General features: G+C 47.1%; 3 protein-coding genes across 3 annotated transcripts; 2 read left to right on the top strand and 1 right to left on the bottom strand.

Annotated features, from left to right (window-relative positions):
* Positions 1-3,970: 3,970 nt before the first annotated feature.
* Positions 3,971-4,890, top strand: LOC123117128 (blue copper protein 1a). Its single transcript, XM_044537959.1, has 2 exons — positions 3,971-4,216; positions 4,353-4,890. Exons 1-2 carry the CDS (start codon positions 4,039-4,041, stop codon positions 4,592-4,594), a joined length of 420 nt encoding a protein of 139 aa, XP_044393894.1. The 5' UTR covers positions 3,971-4,038; the 3' UTR covers positions 4,595-4,890.
* A 4,352-nt stretch (positions 4,891-9,242) lies between these two features.
* On the top strand, positions 9,243-10,015 carry LOC123115085 (uclacyanin 1-like). Its single transcript, XM_044536353.1, has one exon. It carries the CDS (start codon positions 9,243-9,245, stop codon positions 9,831-9,833), a length of 591 nt encoding a protein of 196 aa, XP_044392288.1. The 3' UTR covers positions 9,834-10,015.
* A 6,550-nt stretch (positions 10,016-16,565) lies between these two features.
* LOC123117127 (zinc finger A20 and AN1 domain-containing stress-associated protein 7) lies at positions 16,566-17,478 on the bottom strand. The gene has a single exon (XM_044537958.1). It carries the CDS (start codon positions 17,345-17,347, stop codon positions 16,814-16,816), a length of 534 nt encoding a protein of 177 aa, XP_044393893.1. The 5' UTR covers positions 17,348-17,478; the 3' UTR covers positions 16,566-16,813.
* Positions 17,479-19,122: the final 1,644 nt, after the last annotated feature.

Here is a 19,122-nt window from a genome sequence, read left to right as displayed (position 1 = left end):
TTCGAAGTATCAGGGTTTCATACGGAAACTCGTCTGTTACAAAGGGGTTTCATTTTTTTGAACTTATTTGAACTCCATAGTTTTTCTGTGTTCAAAATGCACCATTCAAAGCCACATCATCAATTTACAACCCTTTCCGACTTCATTTGTTATTTTTCATGCATTTACTGATTATTTTGAGCTATAAGACCATGAAATTTAAAAGCATTTGAAATGAACTCTGAAAAGGTTCCAAGTTGGCATGGTATCATCATTTCACCCGCATAGCATGTGCAAGAAAGTACAGAGGCTTACGGCAAAAACTGGATGCACTTCGTGTACAAAATAGACAATCTCTTTTCAAAGTATCAGGGTTTCATACGGAAACTCGTCTGTTACAAAGGGATTTCACCCACATAGCATGTGCAACATATAGCTCTCTGGAGCATCTAATTAAACCATATACTGAAATTATGAAAAACATTTATATGCAAAAACAAATGCGATCATAATCACAACCAAGGTAACAACTGATCCAACTGCATAATGATACCAAGCCTCGGTATGAATAGTATATTTTCTAATCTTTCTAATCTTCAACTGCATTGCATCCATCTTGATCTTGTGATCATCAACGACATCCGCAACATGCAACTCCAATGTCATCTTCTCCTCCTCAATTTTTCTTATTTTTTCCTTCAAGTAATTGTTTTCTTCTTCAACTAAATTTAACCTCTCGACAATAGGGTCGGTTGGAATTTCCGGTTCAACCACATCCTAGATAAATAAAATCTATGTCACGTTGGTCGGCATAATTGTCATAAACAATAAATGAACCAAATAGTTATCAAAAGATAATATATACCACATCCAATCATAGACAGGACGAGGGCCGACGGGGGCGGATACCAAAACCATCGCACTGTATAATAATAAGAAACAAAAGAAGTAAGAAAATTAGACAAGTATCTATCTGAAGTAAGAATTTGTTTTCTTTCAGAAAGAAGATAAGAACAAGAGGCTCACCATGGTGGTGCCGGAGACGAGATCGGTGCGGGCGATCGACGGCGGTGAAGACGGGGACAGGACGTGACGGACCGATAAACCTAGACAAATCTCGGGAAAATGGAGCTCGGAGATCGAGTTTCGAGAGGAGAACGATTAACTAGCGTGGCTCGGACATTTCATCGAACACCTCATGTGCATAGGAGGTGAGCTAGAGCACCCAAATGCCCTCCCCTCGCCGGCCAGAAAAAACAAAGTGCTCTGCCGCGGTGATGGGTATATATAGGCAACCTATTTGTCCCGGTTCGTGGCATGAACCGGGACTAAATCCCTCCCTTCTATACCGGTTCGTGGCACGAACCGGTACCAATGGATGTGGGCCAGGAGCGTGGACCATTGGTCCTGGTTCTTGCCTAGAACTGGGACAAATGGATCCAGACGAACCAGAACCAATGCCCACGAGGCCCCGGCCGGCCCCCTGGGCTCATGAACCGGGTCTAATGCCCCCCATTGGTCTCGGTTCATGAAGAACCGGGACTAATGGGTTAGCCAGGCCCGAATCAAAGCCCTGTTTTCTACTAGTGACTATCAGTCTTACATTCTCATTAGTGGACCTTGCTTTCAGTAAACATGACAACCCCTCGACTGCTAATAGAAATAGTTAAGACGAAATAGGATCTCCTTGCCTTATGCTTGTGATGGCCTGGATTATTCTAACTTCCTTCCATTAAAGTAGACTAGAAAGACACTCTTTGAACACACTTCATAATTTTTGTCATCCAACTCTGCACAGAACCCATCTTCAAAATAACAGACTCCAAATAATTCCACTTCACGCGGGTATACGTTTTCATCATATCAACCTTGAAAGGGAGTGTGCATTTTTCTTACTTCTACATCTCTTTATAAATGAAAACGCTCATATGCTACTTTTACATTCTCACTTGTCAATGATAAGCCTTCACGGGACAGACACAGACTGATCAAGTGAGATTATATTCGGCAAAATCTTTTTCAACTGATTAGCGTGTAGTTTTGGTATGATCTTAAACATTGTGTTGCACAAGCTTGTTGTCTGAAATTGAGAAAATGGGGTTGGATTCGACACCTAAGAGATTAAAAGGATGAACAGTTAAGATTACCTTGGTGACCTCATCACCACACACGCCCCAGTTCTTTTGAGGAAAATGCGCAGGGAGGCTGTCAAGCCTGGCGCCTTCGTAGTAAACATCTTGAACAAAGCTTCCTTGCTAGTCGAACTACTCTTGTACTCCTTTCTCGATTGGATTTTTTTTTTGCTTAGGCGGATCTGCACTGCATGAAAAAGCTTTAAAACCGAGTGTGCAAACCACTCGGTGAAGGCTAAATTCACCTCAACAAAAGCTACGCCGAATGTGACACTCGACCATGCGCACTTGGCGTGTACTCGATCGGAATACGAACATAAGCCGAGGGTCATTTGTCAAGAACTCGGCAACATTTTTTTCCAATAGTGCCGGTTAGTCTTTACGATATTGTTCTTGTGGCACGGGGAGGAAATTGGAGGATTTTTCTTAGATGACGAACCTGGCCGGCCCAAGTGCCCAACTGCACGAATAACATGTGCCAAATCAAGAGCACGTCTTTTCGGGAGCAACTAGTTGACGAGCACTTCTTCGGCAGCCTCACAACGATCAGCGTCACTTATCGCGTTCCCACCCGTCTGCCATGTGTCGCGCTTCCTTGTTTTTTTTTCGCACGCGTTTTTGGCTTTTTAAATGGTTTTTTCGGGTTTTTTCGACGTTTTGGTTTTCCACCGGTCTTTCTTAGCTTTTGGATTAAAAAAATGGGAATTTTTTTTACGAAAAATCACGTTTTACTTTTTTTCTTCCGCGAGAGTCACGGTTTGCTTCCGCGAGAGGCACGATTTTGTTTTCGCGAGAGGCACGACCGTGCCTCTCGGAAACGGAAAAAACGTGTTTTTTATTTATTTTTCCTCCAGGAGAGGCGTGGTTTTGCTTCCTCGAGAGGCACGGCGATGCCTCTCGAAAACGAAAAAAAAAACATGATTTCTGTTTTTTTCCTTCCACGAGAGGCACGATTTTGCTTTTGCGAGAGGCACGGTTGTGCTTTTGCGAGAGGCGCGGCCGTGCCTTTCAGAAATGAAAAAAAAACGTGTTTTTTTTCTTTTTTTTCTTTCACGAGAGGCATGGTTTTGATTTCGCGAGAGGCACGGCCGTGCCTCTTCGGAAAGGAAAAAAACCGTGTTTTCTCTTTTTATTTTCCTTCTGTGAGAGGCACGGTTTTGCTTCCGCAAGAGGCACGGTTGTGATCGAGAGGCACGGCCGTGCCTCTTTCGGAAGGGAAAAAACCCATGCTTCCGGTTCGGTATTTTCGTCCGGTTTTTTCTTGTGAAATTTTTTCGTCAAAATCTATTAACATGGAATCTAGTTTTGAAGACCTCGACGCGAGGAATCCAATGGTGAAAACGGTTCGAGATTTGAACGCACGGTTTAAGAGATAAAACGTTTTGAATAAATGGATCTACGAAATAAAAGGAAAACTTTAGGTTACGACAAGTGATGCACATGCAACACGCCATTTATTGTAATCTAAGAAGATAAGAGTGATCTTTGCGATGAGTACTTCTCAATTAGTGATTTCGCGTCTTTTCATTTACACGACCAAAAAATTAGCATCTTCGTGACTGATGCTGGGCATCCCTCTGTTCTTCCGATGACTGACGCTGGGTATCCCTCTGCTCTTCCGATGATACCAAGGCAATACTACATTTGCGCCACACGGACGCATTCAACTCCCAGAGCCACACCATTGCCGCCATTGGCCAGCTGCTGCCTCTGCCCCGGTCAAAGACAAGACGCGTTCGAGTGGAAACGGTGATAACTACGTACCTGTACATACGTGCCATACTTATTACTGATGGAGCTCTGCCACTCCCTATATATACATGCAAGGCCAGAGCTAGAAGCACAACACACGAGCTGCATCACAGGACCCTTCCCCTTTAGCAACAAGCCAGTCATCTCGCTAGCTTTGCTGCTTCCTCTGTCCGTGATGGCGTCCAAGCAGATACTCGTCGTCGTGGTCGCCGCGGCCGCCCTCGCCGTGGTCTTCCTCCCGGGGCTCGCCGTCGCCACGGAGCACATGGTCGGCGACGACAAGGGCTGGACCCTCAACTTCAACTACACGGCCTGGGCCGAGACCAACCAGTTCGTCGTCGGCGACACATTAGGTAATCACACAACCATTAATCCAACCACGCGCCGCGCATGCATCTCGCCATGCTTCACAACAGGGCGCGCTCTCTGTCTTGGTTTCGTCGGAAACTAAACTGCTCGCCGCGCGCTCTCGTGTTACCTATATTGCAGTGTTCAAGTACAACAGCCCGGCCCACAATCTGGTGGAGGTGGGCGGGCCGGACTTCCTCTCGTGTACCAAGCCGGCCAACGCCGTCGTCCTGACCACCGGCGAGGACCGGGTCACGCTCGACAAGGCCGGACGCAAGTGGTTCTTCTGCGCCGTCGGCCAGCACTGCCAGAACGGCATGAAGCTCAAGATCACCGTCCTCGAGACCGGTGCACCAACTCCCCAGCCGGCCCCGTTCGCATAATAAAAGCTGGGGCAACCCCGACCAACCCCGCCGGCAAGCTGCAGGCGCGCTTCGGTGAGGCAGCTGTGGCAGTCACCGCGCTCGCCGCGGCCGTGCTCGTGCTCTAGGGCCCACGGTGGCACAGTCCCATTCCATCCTCTTTACATATAGCCGAGCATTTTATTATATGAGAGATCGAGAGATTGTTTCGTGTGTTGTGTGTGTTGTTATTCTTGATGTTAGCACATCGTTGTGAATTTGTGTTTGTGCCCCCTGGAAATTTTCTTCAATCAAAGATTTCTTTCATTTGGTTATTAATGAAGTTGTCAGTGCTCTTAAGATGTATAGTCCGCCTTTGTATGCATGTCTTAGGATATGAAATGCCGGACGAGAGACGTTCGAAAGAGAAGGATGTGTTATCCAGACAATGCCATATGGACAATCAAGATGGAGACTACTACCGTGGGCCCTCTTACGATAATCAAGATAGAGACTACTATTTGTGTGTCGTTGCATTATTCTGACTTACGATAATCAATATAAATGACGTCGGCATGACAATTTAGCATCATTTGACAAATGTTTAACTACAGGGGTGGCCTGGGAGTTGTGCATGACATGCCTCCAATGTAAGCAAGGGCTATGATAATTTTTGGGTCTTGGTCAAGGGACCCAGAAGTCTTTTCGCTCTATGTTGGCACCACAACTATTTTCTGATCTATTTGGCTACAACAAGAATACATTGTATGAATTTCAAAAAAAAAAAGAAGAATACATTGTATGTGACGAGAATATATATATATATGCTCATGAGGTATTGTTCTCATGTATCAACTAGTGAATCTACTATGCATATGGCGGTTTTTGTCTCACGATTGTCCCACCAGACAGTAAAAAAATGTTGCGTATGCGTGGCTTAGCATGGTTTTCAGCATTGTTGAGAAAATCGTTAACTGTTAGCTGCTCGGTTGGCTAGCGATTAGGGGATAAATAGACCAATCGGCAACTTAACCGTCAAATGAATCAATTAATCAAATGTTTAATCAATTTATTAGCTACTGAGTGACCTACAAATAGGGATTAATCAGCAAGTTAACTGGTTAAGCAAATGAATTCTTGAACAGGGCTTTTCAGTTTACCATAATGTATGTTGGCACTCTTGACCGTGTGCATTTGCAAATCTTGTGTGAAATGAAAATTAATAAATTTCCGATGTAAAATATTGAACCGTACATTATATAGGCTAAGAAATAATAAGATGTAATCGCATTGGAAGTACATATATTTGATTTGTAGGAAAAAAAATCATACATCAACTTCAACAGTGCAATCAAGTGATACTTACAAGGTTTCAGGGTATGGTTTAGTCTAAAACACCTAGTTGGGCCTGATCTAGGGATGCAGGCGGGTATCCCGCAAAAGCCCATATAAGCATGATATTAGTTCAAACTAAGCTAAATTTGGCCGGAAGAATTAAAACTAACCTGAGATATATTGATTTGGAAGCGGGGCAAATCGGGCGCCGCTCTGCATCCCTAGCCCGATCCTACCATCATGGGGTGTGACATCGTTATTAAAGTCACGTGTGCTCCCATATAAACAATTGTTGCGGTGGTTGTTGCAGTAATATGGAGTCATGGGGCATTTGCATGGACAGCATGGACAGAAGTAACGACGATGAGGTGCAACTGTTGCGGTGATGACTTTGTTGTTGCTGTGATGGAATCTGGAGTCATTTGCGCAGAGAAAAGTAATGACGATGACAGTTACAAACAACCTTGATGGCTCTTCTCCCATCGATGCCGTTGAGTCCTCTTGGATGTGTGGCCAAGGTAGACGGTGGTGCACTGTGTTGTTCACATTATGCAATGGTTCTGGTCTGTTTTTTCTTTTCGCCAATTAATAAAATATTATTGTATTAATTAATGGATTGAGACATTTGGTCTCAGTGGTTTTACAGAAAAGGGAGTGGCTAGGTGTAAGGGCATCTCCAGCGACAACCCACAAAAAGCCTCCCGCATCCTTCCGCGGAAGGGGGGAACCAGTCCGTGGACACGGATGCGGGAGGCAGCCATCCAACGCTAGCCGCCGACATTTTCACAACAACTCAAACCTACCGGACAAAATTCGTGCAAACAAGTGCGGATTTCATGCGAACTCAACTGGATTTCATACAAACATGACGGATTTTATACAAATCGGATGCAGACCGTTATATTTTGAAAATATTTTAAATGAGAAGTTGAAACTATGTGCACGTATGGTCACGCAGAGCTCCACTCCCATGACACGGATACACTACACTAGTATATGGTCGGCCGCGGCGGATCCCTTCGTCGCCGGACTGTCGAGAGTCCCAAAGGCATATTCTTCCCCCATATCTTCCCTATGTCCGGCTGCGCCGCTCATCGGAGTGTGGCGAAGAGGGTGCTTCAGCCGGAGGGGAAGGGTGCTTTCGTGGACGCCCAGGCCAGGGTGGCCTAAGATAAAGAAGAAATCGGGCACGTCACCGGTTGTACAAGCCGGCGACGCATCGACGGTGGCCTTCCTGGGACCCAAATGGCGACGGCCCCCGTGTTCTAGTTTCCCTTCAAGTTGCCAGCGTACGTGGACGTGGATGTGTTGGCCATCGACTCGTCGATCTCCTCCGCGCACCCGCCTTCTTTCTCTGTCCGCATGACACAGCTATGCGTGCGTCGACGGTGGATGGTGCGGTCGTAGGCACTGAGGGGGCGGTACGACGCGGCGTCGTCCATGCCCGTGCCACCGTGCTCACCTCCGTGCCGGCCTGAAGCAACTCGTCACTCCTCTGCGAGCTGGCTTGGAGCGGCGAGTTGCTGAACCACGCGCCGGATTGGAGTGGCTACTTGCTCCGGCGACCTAGGAGAGGGAAGTGGAGCAGTGAGCTGCCTCTAAAATCCGTCGGGCTCGGCGGGCCACCATGCCGGCTTTTATGTCGGAGAACTCCTCGTATTGCCCGTCGGATGCCATCGAAATGGTGGACAAAATGGTGAAGGAGGAGATGGGGAGCGGCGGATGGGTGTGATTCTTGCCCGGCGCCTGCCATCGTTTAAATAGAGGGCGGACAGGAAGAGCTCGGCCGGCGTGGAGTTTAATGCCGGCCCGCTCCTGAACGGAAGTGTGGATGGAGTAGGTTTCTCGGCTTCCACGTGGGATTATGAAGGTGTATGAATGCGGCGAGGAGGCATGTTTAGCCAGGTGTGCAGCGGGCGGCACCCTCGGCCGGCACACCTCTTCAATGGCGGAGGCAGTGAGAGGTCGCGTCCACCCTGAGCCATCTTCAATGCGGAGGGGCGCGCGCGGGAGGGTGGAGTTTTTTGGTGGGCCAGGACGGTCAGAAGCGGGCTTGGGAGTGGTCCGGACTCCCGCAAATCTCCCCCACTTTTGTCTCCGGTTTGCGGGAGAAATCGCATTCGGACCGCTCCACCGACCGATATAAGTTGGCGTTGGATGGCTTCCGCGATCTGGACGATTGCGGGAGGTTTATAGGTCCGCCTTAAAGATGCCCTAAGTCGGCTGGAAACTTAAATTGGGTTAGTCGATTCTTTCTAGCCGTCGGATGCAAAACGAACAACCGGATCCTCTATTCAACCTCATGACCTGACAGCTTCTTCCCCAACCGCCCCACAGACCACCGGCCGGACCGCCAGCCACCATCGCCCGCGGCCGCTGGTGCTCCCGCGCCACCCTCGTCGGCCCGCCCTCCCCTCAACCGCTGCCCACCACCATGCTTCCGCTGCCCCGACCATTCCTCTAGCCCCGGCGAACGTGATCCTAAGATAGACCAGGAGGCTCCTCCGGCGAGCTCCTTCCTTTCCTCCAGCGAGCTCCTTCCTTCTCTCTGGTTGTTAGTTCCTTCACGTGAAATTTGACTGACCCAAATATTATAAATTCAGGCGACTTACATCTACCTATTGTGTAAAGAAAAAAACAGAGATAATAACTACGGAGATTATACTCAACATGTAGTGCGCCTCCGGCCGATCGAGTAGGCAGCGGTGCTGTACGCCGGCACCAGGCAGGCACGTCACGTACACCAGCAAGAGCACAGGTGGACAAAGAGCCGGAAACGAAACCAGCCAGAGACCGCGTCAGACTAAACTAAACTTCGTAAATCGTCCTGCCTTTTTATCGATCGATGCATCCATTTCTTCCATTGGTCGCTCCAATGCAGAGCTCCCCGGTGTCTTTTGACTATTTCTCCCGCACGTACGTACGTGAAATCGGGCAAGATCCGTCTCGCTATATAACCATGCCGGAGTACTCGTTCTCCTCACACCCATTGCACAGTTCAGTACTGTACCTTACAAGGAACCAAAGAGGTAGTTTCAGTTTGAGTTACAGTGCTCGATCTCCATGGCTTCCAAGGCGATGCTTGTCATGGCGGTGGCGGCGACGGCGATCGCCTTCCTCCCCTTGCTCGCCTCCGCCACCGTCCACGTCGTTGGCGACGGCAGCGGGTGGACGCTCGGGTTCGACTACACCACCTGGTCCGAGAGCAACCAGTTCAGGGTCGGCGACGCACTAGGTACTCAATCAACTCCATACCTCCTCCGGATTCATGCTCTGTTTGCCCACGAAATTTGACCTGTCACTGCGCACAACTAAGCTTAGAGAATCGTTCAATTCCTTGATCATGTCATGAGTCATGACCAAGGCTTGCCACGCCCTCGCAGTGTTCAAGTACAACAAGGCCAACCATAACGTGGTGGAGGTGAGCGGGCCGGACTTCAGGGCGTGCAACAGCGCCAAGGGCCTCGGCGCCTGGAACTCCGGCAGCGATCAGGTCCAACTCGCCAGCGCCGGGCGGAGGTGGTTCGTCTGCGCCGTGGGCAACCACTGCGCTATGGGCATGAAGCTCAACGTCACCATCCTCGCCGCCGACGCTCCTTCGCTTGCCCCTGCCCCGGCACCGTCCTCGTCTTCTCACAATGCAATCCTCGCCGCCGACGCTCCTTGGCTTGCCCCTGCGCCGGCACCGTCCTCGTCTGCTCACAATACAATCCTCGCCGCCAACGCTCCTTGGCTTGCCCCTGCACCGGCACCGGCACCGTCCTCGTCTGCTCACAATACAATCCTCGCCGCCGACGCTCCTTGGCTTGCCCCTGCACCTGCACCGGCACCGTCCTCGTCTGCTCACAATACAATCCTCGCCGCCGACGCTCCTTGGCTTGCCCCTGCACCGGCACCGTCCTCGTCTGCTCACAAGTCCAGGCGGCCCTTTGTTACCAAGTGGTGATGACCTGCCGGCGCCCAAGTACCAAGTACCGACTATGTTGTTCGTGCTTTTGCTAGTCACGTCGTGCATGGTGTGATCGGTCGCACTGTTCGGTTCGTGCAATTTTTCTCCATTCCGACATAATAATTGGACTGCTGTCCAACACAAGCAATTGATTATTGTTTAGAATCACGACACGCAGTCGATTGGCCTTTTAGATGTTCGTTGTTTCTTTATATTCATGTGTATCACTTTTTGTACCAAACTAAATTAAGTTTATACATACGCATCACAGTTTAACCAGCCTATGAACTAAACTCTCGCATTAATCAATCGACGAATGAAACACAGTTGTGTGGGTGGGGGGCAAGTTGATAAAAAATAGTCTAGTTCAAAAAGTTGTCCTTCCTCTGTAAATGAATATAAGCGTCTTATAGCAGAAATATAACCGTGTGTCTACATCTAAATCACAAACCATTTTCACTATTTGGGTTCCTGCGTTGAGATCTTCGAAACTAGATCCTATGTTAATAGGTTTAGACCATTTTTTCCCAAAAAAAACTTGAAATAAAAAAAACTGAATCAAGAAAAGATCATAGACCGGTAAAAAGCAAAAACAAAAAAGAGGAAAAAAAGACAACGGAAAACCGAAAACAAGGAAGCGTGGTTTTGCCCTTTCACCTTTTTTTGGAAGCACACAGGTGCTTTCACTTTTGGGAAGCACATTTGTGTTTCATCGTAAAGTACACCTGTGCTTTTCACTTTTCGGAAAGCACATGTGTTTTTCACACGAAAGCACGGTTATGTTTCACCGCGAAGCTTTTAGAAAGTGTATTTGTTCTTTTCGCGGAATTGCAGTTGTGCTTTTCACTTTTCGGGAAATACAGCCGTGCTTCACCGTGAAGCACAATTGTGCCTTTTCACCTTCGACACACACGGTGCAATTCATGTAGAAGCACATATGTGGGCGAAAGCACATATACGCTTTTCACACGATGTGCTTCACGCGAGAAAATTGGAAAAACAAATTTTCTTTTTGAGGAATCCTAGGAAAAACCAAGTAAAAATAAAATCCCCCCAAAACCAATAACACGTGCAACTTCAAAAAAAAAGTGCTCCCGCGGGAGCCCAACACATGACACATGTCGGCGTTGGGACGCACCACATGGCGCGCTCCCCATGCTGGGGTTTTCGTGCGAAATCAATGGCTTATTATGGCAGGTGGACGATGGTTGCTAGAAGTACCATATGAGTAAGTGGGTTGATCTTTTCTTTCCTAGGGACCAAGGTGATCCAGGTGTTCTTGCATCTCGGCATATATTTTTTTGACAGTGCGCTTAAACGTACCATGCTGTTATATAAGGAAGCATATGAGTTTTACAAGATGGCAACAAAATAATCATAAGATGATTGTTGGTGCCAACACCACACCCATACAAGAAGAGGGGAGTTCTCTCTACTGCTATGTAATGATCTCCCATGCGCCTCCATACACATCTTATGACCAGAGAAGCTTCATTGGCCTGTTGTGCTGTGTTGGCGAACACGCGAGCATTCTATTGTTTGCGGAGGCTCAAGAAGACCAACATAAAGAGAGAGTCAAACTCCCTTCTCGCTGCTTTCGGAAAGATGCCACAGACATGGATCCCCAGTCTAGCATCCTATCGAGAGTGCTAGACACTCCCACCATAGGAAAAAGCTATGCAAAACAGGCCCACCAAATGTATCGAGCATTAATGCATTGGATAAGAATATGGTCCGGGATGTCCTGTTTTTGCAGTCAAAGATAACAGGTATGCTTGCGTCTGGGCGTATGAATGTGTCCCTTATGCTGAGATGTGTGTGACGGATTCCCATGGTGGAGGGGGCTTATAATTGCTGCTCATTAAAGCTAAATATCTACATGGCCGCCCTCTCCTAGCTTGCGATCATAGGTGTTAGATCTTAAACGAGAGACATGAGACAAATGATTGAATCGAACTCTTTATTGATGGTAACAGAATCCTTATATACAATGGGAACGGATGCGTTCGTAAGACGCGACTGTTCGGGCGGCCGCGACGGGACGGGGATTATTCTTTAATTAACGACGTGTTAATTAATCTTAACACTCCCCCTAATCACCGCTTGACCGCATAAGGATCCATCATCTTCGATTAAATCTCCTCCAAAAACCCTGTGGGAAAAATATGAGGAGTAGTGTATGATATGATGGTAAAACTCCTTCAAACCCTGTGGGAAAATAAGGAGAAATTGATCCAACATATAATGATTATTGCCTCTGTTAACTCAATATGAAGTATATCCATAGAATTTAGAGGGCAATAAATATGTCGTATATACTTTCCTAAAAATCCCGGTGGGGAAAACGAAAGTATGACATATAATCTTGTGTTGATATTACCTCATTAAAAACCTTTATGAGAACCTATATAGTAAACTCATGAAGGGAAAAAGAGTATAATATGATGCATTGAACAGAAACAATTCAGGAAGATACCCCCCCTGATTCTTGCAAATTTTAAAGCCGTCACACACCAATTCCAAGAACATATATCTGGAATGTAGAAGTTGATAGGGACTTCGTGAACAAATCAGTCACATGATTTGACTTGCAAGATATGCAATATAGCGATATTGCTTATTATGTAACCTGTTTGCATCCAGGCAACACAAGAAACATTATCCTTGAGATAATGGTTGGTGGATGTAGCCATGAGGTCTGTCTCGAAGACTCTTCATGAGAGGGCTACCACACCTAATAGGAACACTAAGCTTGTCTACGATCTGATATAGTGGGATCTGATCAATGTATCCAATGATATCGGTGTTCACATTTCTGTGAAACTGAAAAACCAGGAAAAGATGTTTGATGCCTTGAAGATATCGAAAGATATTCTTGAGTACCAACCAATTGTGTTTGATGGATCCAATGGCATTAAGGAACATTGAGTCCCAATATTTCATTTCCATCATCTCTTGGTCTAAATAGATCTTTCTCTATGTCTAGAGAATGAACCACCATGAGAGTTATGGATGTATAAGACTTGTCTACAATGAATTTCTCCAATATATTTTTGAATATAGACAACATAGTGTACCAAAATGTATGAGTGAAGGTGCTCAAGTTGTAGTAACGAGCGGTACCTTGGTTTTACCCAAATCCTTCATTTAAACTCCGTCGTTTAGATGATTACATGTATCGTCATTGCAGGAGTAATCACTATGCATGGCAGACAAACATGGATAACCATCATTGTAGGAGTAATCCTTGTGGAAAGGAACTCACTAAGTCGGTTGTACCAAATGTACCGACAACAATAAGTCATATGGTGACTTACTGATTTTTACACAATGTATGTTGCATTTTGTATTTCGATTCAGAATTGAGATTCCATTGGAAATCAATCATACATGTCTGAATCTAGTGAGCCACATGGACATGTGATCACTACATCTATCAACTGCAGAGATAGATGATTTTGTACTGCCAATGATATAAGTTATCGGAATGAGATTCCACCTCTGGAGAATAGTTAGGTATCTGCATAAACCCTTGTGCTACAATACTTGCTCTTTGTTTCACCACCTCGTTGTTCTCAATTCTGTTTCTAGAAGAAAACTGGTGTAGGTATTGCTTATGAATACCTTCCCATTATTGAGCAAGATCATTTCTACCTATATTACACCCTTTGCTTGAGTTCAGTCCGAGTGTTGTTCACACTTTGCCATGGCCATGGTCTTTGGATCTGAATTATTTGAAAGGTTTTTGCAATCTAGTTGAGAAATGTATGTCGACAATTGTAGACTTCCGGTTATATGATTCTCCAGAATCTATATATCAATATATAGTTGATGGAAATATCGTTACCCATGGTGACTGCTCGCGATTTCCCAATGCGATTGAGTCGGGTATTCCAATGTCCCGGTCATTGTGTGCACTATGACCTGGGTTGGTGGAGGTTTCCCATCCACTGGGTGTATACTACCCATTAGTTGCCTGCCAACATGAAGTTGACTTGCATTTACTGATTCACAGGCCTTAATATCCTTGCTTGCGAGAAGCTGAATCCTGATGTACTTCTGCCATACATCTCCCCCTGTTGCTTTGAACGGGGAGTGGAGTGGATTTTGTTGGTACCTCCACTCTTTCAGGCATACTTTTGCAGGATTGTAGGATTGTGTGACACCTTTATAGTCAGTAAATGAATCTGGCAGGTTATTTGCAATATGTTGCAAATCTTCTGAACACATGGTTCAGCTATTTGATTACGTGGATATGAGGCAGAAATGTGTTGAACATTCCACTAATTTCCTGGAATTCTTTATGGTACTTGAATTCTCCCCCTAATGCCTGAAAATATTCCTCATTGAATCAACATACTGGCCTTGAATAACTCCCAATGAGAGGGGCTTGAGGTATTGACGGTAATACAATTATTCCTCACATAGATCCCAACTATATGTTGAGGGGCCAATGATGTATGTCGGGGTGATGATATTGGTGTGTAACCGAATTACCACAGATAGGAAATACTTGATAGATTTCCACGTACCAAAGATAGAGGGGAATAAAATTATGCAGTTTGGTCATGAGCGTGTAACTCCATGACTCCAACGTAAAGTTGGTAAGTTGCAATTTCAAAGTAAACATCATGAATAGTAATGTTGTTGCAAACTTGATGCTCAAGTGTGAAACTTGAATTTTATCGACCTCAAATTAAACGAGATGATCTTGTATCAAGTTGCAAGATAATTCAGCGGGGTGAATTAGTATTTTACGAGAGAAAATTAATCTCAATCGCAATGAGATTGTTTTGCGAGAAGAAAAAAAATCTCAATCGCAAATCAATATTATTGTGCGAGAAAACTTAATCTCAATCGCAAAACAGTGTCATTGTACTAATACAACATGTTAAAGGGATTGCCAAAAAGCAAACACATTGAACATGTCAAGCATCAACAACCACACATTTCTGGAATTTTTAAACTTAGCAGAAAAATGGGCTAAATGATGATCTGCATATGGCATAACGTTAGACCAAGCTGCAATATCCCGAAACTTCCAGGAATTAGCCGTAAAACAATGACAGAGGCAAGTTTTGACCTATTTCGGAAATAGGTAAAGCCACAAGGCTGAAATGCAAAACTTGCGAAGAGATAAGATTCCTATTTCTTTACTCCCGAGCGCTTTCTACCAGGAGAAATCCTGTAACCGCCCGCCCCTGTTTTGGCACACCGGCCAGGGCCGCGACTGTCGGAGCGCCGTCGTCTCCGCTGTGGGAGCCACGCCGAAGGGCGCCGCTGCCTCCGTGGCCGGAGGGCCAGCCGAGGGCCGTTGCCTCGGGCGCCACCTGCACGGATGCAAGCCGAGGACTACGTGTTAGATCTTAAACGAGAGAGACAAGAGACAAATGATTGAATCGAACTCTTTATTGATGGTTACAGAATCCTTATATACAATGAGAACGGACGCGTTCGTAAGACGCGACTGTTCGGGCGCGGCCGCGACGGGACGGGGATTATTCTTTAATTAACGATGTGTTAACTAATCTTAACAATAAGGAGGGCTCCTAGTGTTGGAAGTCCCTACAGTCAATCAAGCATGGGATCCACCTTTGGACTCACGTCCCTTGAGGCAATGGAGAAGGTCTCTCTTCTGGTTGGACCCATAGCTTGGTATGGTCCCCCACGCCGATTTTCTTGCTTTTTTGTGATTTCCTCGAACTCAATGTTTTTGGTTCCCTGAATTGCCCATAATGGGAATTGGAACATCTCGTTCTGACAAACATTTGGGTCTAAGGAGACCCTTGCTTGGGCTGAATTGAGTGAGGCTCCCCCTCCTGTTATGACAAACTCTCTGGATACTGTCTTTGGGCACCTGGCCTTGTTGGGTTGTTGGCGGCCTATGTCGCGCGCCTATGCTGGCATGGGCCACTCCTTTGTGGAAAGCGCCGCTTTCGCTGGAGATTAAGATCTTTGTTTGGCAGTTGTTGCGCGGTCACGTCCCCTCAGGGATGGAGGTCGCCAAGCGGCATGGGCCAGGCGATGGTATTTTCCCGTGTGTAGTGTCTGAGTCCTGGACCCACATTGTCTTCTCAGGTCCGCTGCCCACTTTTGTTGGAGCTTTGTCCATAAGGCTCTGGACCTGAATGGAGAGTTTGTATAAGCCCAGTCCAACCATACCGGTAGGAGGAGACGTCTCTCCTAGTGAGTGTTCGCAGTGATAGTCTACACCCTATGAACAACGCGTAACGAATGGTGATTGAGCGAGTCTTTTTGGGATGTGCACTGGCACCCGCTTACTAGACAGCGGAACATCGAGTGACTTGGCGGGATCATCAATGTGGGTTTCATATTGCATATCCTTTTAGGCATTAGACAGTGCAAGGTGCTTAGAAAAATATAAACCATATTTTCTTAAGCACCGGTGCTTATTTATAGAGGACAAACGCTTAATGAAGCACCCATCCTCTCTTGTAAAGATAAGCATTGATGTTTGAGAAAAATATGGTTTATTTTATAAAGCATCTCCCCCTAAGCACCTTATACATTGTACAAGGCTTTAGCCGGCGCTTCGTTGGCTCCGCGTATCTATTGTATCAACTTTCTTTTTCCCTTTTGGGCATATTTGTGATATTTCCTTTGTCTCAAAATAAATGTATTAACTTTAGTACGACTTTAAGAGAGTATTACACAGCAGACCTATTACTTTTTTATGTTACACCGAAACTTGTTGTATAGACGTGGTGATTTGCTTTAAATTATAAAATCGAGGTGAACAAATGTTTCAAGACTCGCGGTACAAATTCATGTATCTTCGAAATCTAAACTCTAAACTAATATTTACAGAATTCCGATGTCTCTGTAAGCCTAAACTAATATTTACACGTTCCAAGACCTAGTAGCAAATATAAAGAAGATTGATCGATTCTATCCTCGAGGACGCCATGACTACTGCTTGATCGGTTCGCCGTTGATCTGGTGGTTTCTTGTGGGCTTCAAATCCTTCCGGTCATCTTGTCCGCAACCACGAGCGGGTTGTGCTTGGCGATCTGCTCCTGGCCGGCGGCCTTGTAGTCGAATCCACAGTCGTGCTTCTCCGAGTAGCGGTGCACGCTGCAGAAGGTGCCCTCGCAGCGGCATCGGAACCCCAGCAGCCCAACCTTCTTGCGGCACGCCGCGCACCGGTTCGCCGCCACCGCCGGCTGCTTCATGGGCGTCACGGCGGGGTCAACCGCCACAGCGGTGGAGGAGGCGGCCGCACCATCAGAGGACGGGACGGCGACGATCATCCTGGCCTTCTTCGCCGGAGGCGGCGCGGTCGAACCAGCAGGGTCGATGAAGACGCTCCCCGCCGCCGCGGTGTCGGCGGTGGCGGCGTGAACGTGGTCGCGGTAGCACTTGGAGCACATGTTGCCGGTGGCGGCGGCGCCGAAGAAGCCGCAGCCGTTGGCGCACAAGCCGGCCGTCTCCTCCTCCTCGGTGTACTTGCGCTTCTGCGCCGTCGTCGCCGCCGATGCGTTGTGCGCCATTGCTGCTAGCTTACTCCAGTAACACACAGCACGTCCGCGTGTGCGTATCGGGGCGCCGAGATCTGCGTGCGATCGAGGGCGCGAGGCGGCCGGGGTTGGTTGCGTTTGATTGATGGGCTGGGTTGAGCGTAGGTGTGGAACCTTATAACAAGGGCGACCGTGTGACCGACGCGCGCGGTGCTCGTCATAGTCCTGACAGGACTCGCATCCGTGCCCGAAGCGGCCAACGAACACGTACGGCTCCCGGTGTCGGCACGATAATAACACTGAACCGAGCGTCAGTTCAACGCAACAAGGCAAGACGGGTTAGCGGCGGACGGACGTTCTACGTCGGCATAGTTTCTTTCTTTTATATACATATACACTCACTCGGTAGCGTGCGCTCTTATGCCGTTTGAGATCGAGGTGCCCAAAGGATTACAAACATACTACTGTACAAGGAAGTTTCATGAGTACGTACTTGTACAATAATTCAACCTGTAAATTTTCGTTACATGATACGATCAGTTGTCGCCTATATAAGGAAACTAGGGCAGACACGTACAAGTTTGGGCTATCGTTTCCTTTCTTCCTAAATTAGTAGGGCTATCGTTTTCTTTCCTCCCGTGGAAGAAGAAAGACAACTTTGTTTGCCTAGAGCGACCTGCAGCCTTCTGGCCCGTCCTCTCGCGGCTCCCCTCCACTATGGACTCAGGGCCGGGCCGGCAAAATCCGAAGCCATGTGCGAAACCAAAAAATGAGGCCCTATCTCACTAGTGTGATATTTAACTAGGGAGGGAAGAACCAATCTCTAATGAAGTAACGATCCCTGCCGAAAGTTAATTAGGATTTAGAAATTAGGTGCAGGACCGTAGGAGCGGAAGTTAATCAGTGAGACTACGGCAGGCTACCTGTTTTGGCGAGAGAAACATGTTGATTAGATGAAGTTAATCGGAAGTGGCAGGCTCGTTGCCCCAATTATCGCCGTGTCGCCCGTCGCAGCTTTGGAGCTGGATGCGATCGATTTTGATCAGTTCTGGATGCGCCGTCTCGCCTGCCTTCCTCTGGATTTTAATTTGAGGGAAGTCGTCCTTTGGATGCAGTCGATCCGACGATCCCTTTCAGTTTCCGATCCATGAGTCATCGAGCAGGCGGCCTAGGAGGCTGGGGCGCTTGACTACGTGGAGTCGCGAATGTGCCACGGCCCAACGCCATGTACGACCCAACGCCCGGAAAAAATATAATAGGCAGATAAAATTTTGGGGCCCCCAAAATTTATGGGCCATGCCGCGCGGTCTGCACACCTATGGGCCCAGCCCTACGAGGACTTCTCTATCATCGGTCATGACGGGGACACCGGATCTCACACTCGCAGACCTACGTAGTTGTAGGTTTAGGGTCTTCGTAGCTTAGGTTTGTTGCCACACCACATCTTCACTCTGACGAGGGTGACAACGGCACTAAATAAAGGAGTTCCAAATCCTTTTTTGATGTGGTCAATGAAGGATTTGGGTGCAAGATTGTTCGAGCAGGGAGAACTTCCTTGTGGTGGACTTGTGTCCCCGTGCTCTGCCATTGCGACGTCGTTCGCTCTGGCATTGAACGAAGTATAAGAAGTTGTTTAGGAAAGGGTGTCAGTGGTGGTCTATGTCGGCAACAGCTCAAAGATGGTTGATTCATAATTGAAGGCTAGTGGGTCAGGTTTCCTCCTTGAGGTTGTGTTATAGGGGTCCCAAATCTAGAGTTCGATGGCGTGTTTGGGGTGTTGTCCCGGCCAAATTCTTTCAAGGCAAAGG

Source organism: Triticum aestivum, chromosome 5B (assembly GCF_018294505.1).
Source record: "Triticum aestivum cultivar Chinese Spring chromosome 5B, IWGSC CS RefSeq v2.1, whole genome shotgun sequence".
Taxonomy (NCBI): domain Eukaryota; kingdom Viridiplantae; phylum Streptophyta; class Magnoliopsida; order Poales; family Poaceae; genus Triticum; species Triticum aestivum.
The sequence above is the reverse complement of the archived record's forward strand: the minus strand, read 5'-3'. Positions and strand labels throughout refer to the sequence as shown.